The following is an 8,267-nucleotide window of genomic DNA, read 5'->3' on the forward strand; positions in this document are numbered from 1 at the left end:
TGGACCCTTGCTTGTCTCGCGGCGCACTTCACCGCCCGGGAAAGTGAGAGGGGGCAGGGGAGGGAGAGGAGCCAGGGGTCAAATCTCCTCATCCTTTCTGGCCAAGCAGCCAGGGCTGCCGGGGGAGTGAGGAGCGGGCAGGAGGCATGGGGAGGCCGCCGTGCTGCGAGAAGACCGGGGTGAAGAAGGGCCCGTGGACGCCGGAGGAGGACCTCGTGCTCGTCTCCTACGTGCAGGACAACGGGCCCGGCAACTGGCGCGCCGTGCCCACCAACACCGGTACGTGCCCAGTGCCCCTGCGTACGGGATCCTGCTGGGATCTCCTTGTTTTGTTTCTTTCTTCTTGACTCGTTCTTGTTGTCCATGGATGGATCCAGGGCTGATGCGCTGCAGCAAGAGCTGCCGGCTCCGGTGGACCAACTACCTCCGCCCCGGGATCAAGCGCGGCAACTTCAGCGTCCAGGAGGAGAAGCTCATCATCCACCTCCAGGCGCTGCTCGGCAACCGGTAATATAACCCCGCTCGATTCCCACTTCGAGATCGACTGATTTCTCGGCATGCTCCTGTGCGATTCCTGATTCCTGATTCCTCGGAAGAGCCCTAACGATCGGCTGTCTTTTTGTTCGTGCTTGGTTAGTTGGGCGGCGATTGCGTCGTACCTCCCGGAGCGCACGGACAACGACATCAAGAACTACTGGAACACCCACCTGAAGAAGAAGCTCAGCAAGGCGGGCGCCGCCGAGGCGAAGAGCGGCAGGTCCGCCGCGGCCAAGGGGCAGTGGGAGCGCCGCCTGCAGACGGACATCCACACCGCGCGCCAGGCGCTCCGTGATGCGCTGTCCCTGGACCCCATGCTGCCGCCCGCCAAGACGGAGCCGCTGCCGCTGCCGCCGGCGCCGGCGCCGGCCAGCCAGGCGGCGTACGCGTCCAGCACCCAGAACATCGCGCGCCTGCTGGAGGACTTTATGCGCCCCCGCGCTGGCAGCGGCAGCGGCGGCAAGGCGTCGTCCGGGTCCAGGTCGTCCGCGTCGGCGGTCTCCGGCGGCGAGGGCGCGGCGTCGGCGAGCCACAGCGGCAGCGGCACGACGCGGACGCCGGAGGGGTCCACCGGGACGAGCAAGGCGGAGGACGCGGGCCCGGCGCCGCCGTTCTCGATGCTGGAGAGCTGGCTGCTCGACGACGGCATGGGGCACGGCGACGCGGGGCTCATGGGCGTGCCGCTGTCCGACCCGTGCCAGTTCTTTTAGCACCAAAAAAAGGAGAGAGAACATAATAAAAGTGACTAGGCTGGATGAAGAAAGAAAGAAGCCAGGAACTCGAATCCCTGGTAATCTAGATCAATGCAACGCAAATAACGCTGGTGTTGATCTAGTTTACCTGGCTAATCAAGTTCCTTGCTTCTTTTTTTTAGGTTTTTGGTCTTAGGGTTTGGAACTGATCATGTTGATGTAACTATGCAGTAAGTCTGTACTGATCCATGGGTAACCAGCGGGATTAATGGTGATGTAGTAGTAGTCATCAGTGATGATGTGCATGACAAAATAAAGAATTGTACATCTATAAGGATAACATATAATCCCTATAGAACTTAAGTTTCCTTGTGTTGTTCTTAGTTTGTGTTGATTTATCCAATTATTGGAGAGGACATGCGTAAAACAAAATGCGTAGTTGTTGCAGTGATTCCAGTTCTTACCATGTTTTTTTCGCGAGGATTACCATGAATCAATTCAATCATACCAAAGATAAATGTTGAATAGTTTAGCATGTTATTTAATATATATGGGGATATCTATAGGAGCGACCGGAGCATAAACCCTCCATACCAGTTTGCCAGACACTTGTAACACCCCAAGCATCTTCCCCATTGTTTTTTGGCATGGACGGAGTGAGGCCCCTTACCTTTTCCTTATTGTTTCCTCCTTAATTGTTTATGACATGTCTTACCTCATAAATACTCCCGTCATTTCAAATTGTAGGTCGTTTTGGATTTTCTACATACATAATTTTTGCTATGCACCTAAATATATATTATATATAGATACATAGTAAAATCTATGTATCTAGAAAAGTCAAAACGACCTGCATTTTAGAACAGAGGGAGTAGAACCGTATAGCACCTCTCACCATTCCAATTCGCCTCTAGGCATGATTAACTTCTTTATATTTGTGCTTGCTTCTTTATAGTAATTAGAGGAGGGGCAAAAAAAGTAAAATAAAATATGCAATAATTTCAATAATATAATAATGTTTCAGTTTCTAAACTCTCATTCAATTTTAGTTATATAAAACAATTGATGTTGAATATTATGGCATGCTATTTAATAGGAGTAGAGTATAGGGGCGGATCAACTTGGGCAAACGGGGGCTACACCTCCTTAGCGCAATCCTCGACACTTGTAGCACCCCAAGCATTTCTCGCCATGTTTTCGGCATGGATGGAGTAAGTCCCTTTTTCTTTTATTCTTTTCCTTGTTTATGGCATGGTATAACTAAAGTCTAGTGTTAACTACATCTTTCACCCTATAAACTTGTGACCTGCCTTTACCATGGCCCATGGGCATGGTTGATATTGTATAATTTTGTTTGCTATTTATGTAGCAACATGGTATGTATAGCAGCATGGATGGAGTGAGGTCCTTTTGATTGCTTTCATCCTGTTTATGACATGGTTTACCTAATAATTTCTAGTTATTGCTAAATACTTGGCACGTCTTCTAAAGTATGCACTATGTTCACCTTTGCCCTTTGGGCATGCATGATCCATAGTTAACATTTTGTAGATTTCTTCTTGCTTTGTTAGGGAAAAATGGTCATGTTAGACTTTGAAAGGGAAGGAGTAACTATAATTAAAGGATAAAAGGAGTATATTGCACCAATGTTTCAATATATTGCCATATACATTCAATTTAATCCTACAAAAGATTGATGTTGAATGAATGCATGCTACTTAATAGGGGTATATATATGGCCAAAACTATTGGGATGACTAGGGTGCAAGCTCTCCTTACTAGCTTGCTGGAAAATTGTAGATTCCAGAGCACATTTCACAATGTTCCCAGCATGGATGGAGTAGGCCCTTTTGGTTTTATTATTTTTCCTTGTTTATGACATGGTTTATCCAATTACTAATGTTAAGTACTTCTCAAACTTGTAAACTTTTGACTTGTGTTCACCCTTGGGCATGTATGATCCTAAATCAGTGAGGTCCTTTTGCTTTTATGTTTTAAGTATGGATGAAAGTGAGGTCCTTTGCTTTTTTTGGTTTATCCATATTTTTCTTGACATTGTTTCCTAATTACTAGTGTTACGTACTTCCCACACTATCTATATATTGTCCTGTGTTCATCCCTTCGCATGTCCAAAGTTTTTGTTTGCTTGGAGTCTTGGGGATGATCCAACAAATTACAGAGTCAAAAGTGAATTGCAAGTTAGACCAATTGGAATTATATCGATAGTCAAAGTGCAAGAACGAAAAAACAATGCACCAATTTACCAAATACACACACATCTAAAGCTTGAGCCATTTATTAAAAGAAAAAAGAATTTGAGCCAATTTTTTATCAAAAAATGATTTAGTAAGTAATTTCACTACTAGTATCTCCTAAAGTCATGATTCATGAATATGAGGGCAATGCATATTGAATTTTGTCTTGATATTGGATTGATTTGATTCATTCATTCATATGGTATTGTAGCATGCAAGGCTTGGTGTTAATTGATGTGCATCGATCTAACAAATGTGCTATCCCTTGCGGTTGCCTCTCCTGATTTTGTATAGATTCTTTTACATTAATTGCCACAACGGTCATGTAAGAGTCTTACTTAAAAAAGAGTATGTACAAAGAGCTTTGTTATAAATATTGTAAGGTACCAGTGGTTACTCTTAGGTACTTTTCTTTAAATATTTTGCTTGATGTTGATCTGAGTAAGGTAATTTAAAAAATTAAATTAAATTGGGTACTGATCCCAATGTTTTTTTTTACTTGGTCCTCACATATTTGGTACCTATTGGTACATTTCTCTAGGTAGATCTAGGCACTTCCCTGGATGGACGGCTTTTATTTTTTCCAACTAGTGTAAAAATCTTTCTTTACAAATCTTTCACTGTGATAAAATTAGTTCAATGGAGTAAGCCAATTTTTTTAACCGGCATTGAAGAGGATATGAAGTGCATGCATCGAAATAAGAATTATCTCTACACATGGTGTGGAAACATGGGGCATTTTTTGCATGACAACACAAAACATAATGAATACTCCTACGGCTCAAGTCGTGCAGAGGTATGCGTCTACACATGGTGCAGAAAGGGACCGGAGTTTAATGGGCAACAATGCAACATGATATTGTATATGCCGTGGAGTGTCCCTATTCCTCACAATCTATCGTATACGTCGGAAGGGAACTATGCCTCTGCGCCTGGCAGCCTCCCAAGTCTCGCCACTGGGGCTTGCGCCGTTTCCATGACTTAATAGGACACTTAACCTAATTTTTCCCTCCGTGATGGCGACCAGTGGAGGGCCTCAGCCATAGATCTTGACACTGCATTTAAGTGCCATTATCTCCTGCAGTTATCATTTGATGTAACTCGATGGATAGGCGTAACATGAGAGAATTCCCTCAATCCCATTAAAAATATACAACTTCCGTTATTGCCATTGAAATTCGAATTTCAGTTCCCTTCGTTGCCACTGCATCAATTTTCATTTTCCTTCACTGTCATTTCCGTCCACTAGCTATTAAGTTGCTGTTATATTCAGTGGAAAAGACGATTATGCCCCTCCCATTATCTTTCCACCTTCTCCCGGCCGTCCCCATCTCCTACTCCGCCTCCCTCCTCGTTCCTGCCTCGTGCCGCCCCGCAGGCTCGCCTGTGCCGCCACCGGGACGGGCTCCCCGGCCGGCGGCCGTGGCCGTGGGCTCGCCCGCGCCGCCCCGCAGGACAGACTTCCCGCGAGGAGGCTGTGGCCGCGAGCTCGCCTCCGCCGGCCCCAGACGGTCTCCCTGGCCGGTGGCCGTGGCCGCGCCGCCCCCAGGACAGGCTCCCCCGCGCCTGTGCCGCCCTCCGCCCACGCCTCCGGAGCTGGAGCTTGGCTCCACCCGCGCCGGCCCTCGCCTCCGCCGCGCGCGACGCCGAGTGGTTTGACCCCGCCGCGCGCGCCTGGAGGAGGCTGGAGCGCGTTCGGGCGCCGCCGTCGGCCGCGCACGTCGTGGTCCGGGGCCGCGTGTAGTGCATCGGGGGAACGCCATGATGGAGTGGATGGGCACCCGCCGCGGGTGGCGCGAGGTCGGGCCGTACCCGCCGGGGCTCAAGGCCGGCACGGCGTGCGCCGTCTACGTCGGCGGCGGCGAGAAGGTGGTGGTCACGGGCACCCTCGACGGGAAGGGCGGCGGCGGGCGCCACGCGCTCTGGGTGTTCGACGTCAAGACCAAGCAGTGGACCGTGGTGGGCCCGCTGCCGGAGTTCGCCGGCTTCGTCTTCTCCGTCACGTCCTCCCCGCGCGTAGCGGGCCCTGTCATCCATGCGTGCGTGCTGGTCCCGGCCGCTCCGTCCGCGTGCTCGTCCTCCGTCCTCGACCCCCGCGCACTCGTCGAGGTGCCGCAGACTCCAGTTCCAGCAGTTCGATTTGGGAGGATTTGGAGGGACTCAGGCTGCTGCAGAGATGAGATGTGGGCCCGTTCTGTCATCGGAGGAGGGGCAAGTTTGGTACTCAAATCAAACGGCAGTGACCCTATAGAATGTGGGACCATCTAGTCAGTGGGAGAGATTTAACAGCTATTGACGGAAATGGCAACCAAGGGATGTGAAATTTTATCCAGTGGCCTTTGAAGTTAAGAATTTCGATGGTATACAAAGGATCTATATAAATTTCAATGGCAGGAAATTTACTCGCGTACTATGGATATCCCTCTTGTAATGAGAATGCAACGGGCTAGGCTAGGTTAGCTGGAGTAGATTTTTTTTTTGTTGCTATTTGGAGTGCCCTAATTCTTGTGTGGGTCCTAAATGCATGTCATTGTCCAAGAAAAGCTTCTCGATCCTTCGTCCTTCCACACCTCCATAGCGTCATAGTGTGGGCCTTTAGACTGTTTTTTGTTTTTTTCCTGAAAACAGCGTAATTCCTGCAATTTTTGTGAATGGAGTGTTTTCCGTTCAGTTCGAAAATCAATTAGGGGGCGTTTGGTTCCTCGAGCTAAAGTTTAGTCCGTGTCACATTGAATATTCGGAGGCTAATTAGAAGGACTAAATATGATTTAATTATAAAACTAATTGCACAGATGGAAGCTAAATGGCGAGACGAATCTATTAAGCCTAATTAATTCATCGTTAGCAAATGTTTACTGTAGCAGCACATTGTCAAATCATGGACTAATTAGGCTTAATAGATTCGTCTCGTCGTTTAGCCTCCATCTGTGTAATGGGTTTTATAAATAATCTATATTTAATATTCCTAATTAATATCTAAATATTCGATGTGACAGGTGCTAAAAATAAGCAGCTGAACCAAACGCCCTATCAGTCTGCCATCTTCCTTGTTGGCTTTGCAGGGACCGCACTTGATCCAAGCAAATCTATCGTTTTTTCTGAAAGTTGTGATTGTTGTTACTATCTTCGGTTCGTTTTCATGCAAATTCTTCCAAAACGAGCCAAAAGAAGCAACTACTGGCAAACGGCAGATTAAAGTTGCTGTTGCTGCCCGGGTGTGACGAGAGACGATCGCCAGTAGTACCGGTGACTGGTCTGCCCGGAGTGTGTGTCAGCCCCATATGCACGGATCCACGCCCCCAGCAGGCAAAGATGCAGGCAGTGTGGGCTAGCTGGAGAGGCCACTGGTGTGTTACTGCCCTTGGAAATATGCAGGCAAGCCTTGAATGCTCACACTTGTGGGTCGTTGAAGCCGCCCTTTGCTTTGACCTTTTCCCCTTCCTTCCTTTCCCTTGCTCTCCAGCCAGCACGCATTGCGTTGCAGACTGGCCTGCAATCTGTGTGCTGTTCTGCCCTGCCGTGCCCTTCCCTCGTATGCATGGCAACGGAGGATGAGCCTTTTTTTCCCAGCCCAAGCTGTAAAAAACACCTCAAGGCAAGGGACGCCCCCAGCCCTCTCATGGATGGCATGAACTGCTCCGCCTTTGCAGTGGCCGTAACTAAAACGCCGTGCTACGAGCGCAATTTGCAGAACCTTTTGCGGTTGCTTTGGAGCTTAGGACTGTTATATTCATGTGCGCGGGTGAGTGAGTAGAGAGGGCCCGCTTTCGCACTCCAGCCATCGATCCTACAACGCGAGGAGGATGGTCGTTTTCTACCTGAAAGTTTCGTCCTCCGTCAGTTAATTGGCCTTTTTTTTTGGGAACTGTCAGCACTATTCTGTCCGTAAATTAGGGTGCTGTCTCCATAATGATCCTGGCATACTGCGACAGGAAAAGAGGAGAGTACTCTTGAAGCGAGAGAGGACTGGAGCTGGAGGAGGGATGCGTAGCGCAGGGCACTTGAATGCTGATGGAGCAAAAGGAGAAAGGCGCACGGGCTTAAATGCGTGCCTCCCCCTACGGCCTATACGGCCCTGCTTCACTCCACTCCGCATGTGACAATCTTCATGCATGGCATGGGTTGAACCGTAGAAGAAGGCTAGAAGCACTGCACTGCATGCTCTCCCCTGCTCCCTTTGACCCTTTTCCTAGCTGTAAAGACACAAGGGCGAGAAGAGGTAGTAGGTAGCCATGATAGATCGCGCGCCAGCAGCTAGGAGCAGGAGTAAAGATCCCCCGGGCTCGAACTGGCTAGTAGGGTACGGGCGCGCGCATTTGATGCGACTGTTCCTTCTCAAGAACACGCACAGGATCATCACGAATTCACGATCCATCTTGGCATCACCTCCAGTCCCATAAATACGGCAAGGAGACGAAAGTCAACCGACGGGGACAAGGCATACGCGCGACGGCGAGCCTTCAGCCTCGCCGTATTTACGGCGCCGGTCCCGGGAGTCAACTGAATGAGTAGAGGGAGTAGCGCGCGTGCTGCCTCGTGCTCCGGCCGGTCCACCTCAACGCCGGAGCTTGGAGCCTCGCCGCGCGATCGCCGGCCTCGGTGCAGCTGCCACGAATCGTCAGGAAAAGGAGCCATCGTCGGCGGATGCAGTAATTGCTTCCGGGGAGAGTTACAGTGACCGTACGGCCGATCGAACGCGGAGTCACCAAAATCCAAACCTTCGTTCTCCTCCCCGTCTGCGTCGGTCAATCATTCGTGCGGTCGCGCCTCAAGCGAGAACACA

General features: G+C 49.5%; 1 protein-coding gene across 1 annotated transcript; it reads left to right on the forward strand.

Moving 5' to 3' along the window:
- LOC117860122 (myb-related protein 306) lies at positions 1-1,592 on the forward strand. Its single transcript, XM_034743348.2, has 3 exons — positions 1-279; positions 378-507; positions 638-1,592. The coding sequence occupies exons 1-3, from the start codon at positions 147-149 to the stop codon at positions 1,245-1,247; spliced, it is 873 nt and encodes a 290-aa protein (XP_034599239.1). The 5' UTR covers positions 1-146; the 3' UTR covers positions 1,248-1,592.
- The last annotated feature ends 6,675 nt before the right edge of the window (positions 1,593-8,267 follow it).

Source organism: Setaria viridis, chromosome 6 (genome assembly GCF_005286985.2).
Source record: "Setaria viridis chromosome 6, Setaria_viridis_v4.0, whole genome shotgun sequence".
NCBI classification, from domain to species: domain Eukaryota; kingdom Viridiplantae; phylum Streptophyta; class Magnoliopsida; order Poales; family Poaceae; genus Setaria; species Setaria viridis.

Bases quoted from the DNA above. Each gene is read 5' to 3' on its own strand.
- LOC117860122 (XM_034743348.2), top strand. From the start codon at position 147: ATGGGGAGGCCGCCGTGCTGCGAGAAGACCGGGGTGAAGAAGGGCCCG. The intron at 280-377 runs GTACGTGCCCAG...GGATGGATCCAG, and splicing joins CGCCGTGCCCACCAACACCG to GGCTGATGCGCTGCAGCAAG. The intron at 508-637 runs GTAATATAACCC...GTGCTTGGTTAG, and splicing joins CAGGCGCTGCTCGGCAACCG to TTGGGCGGCGATTGCGTCGT.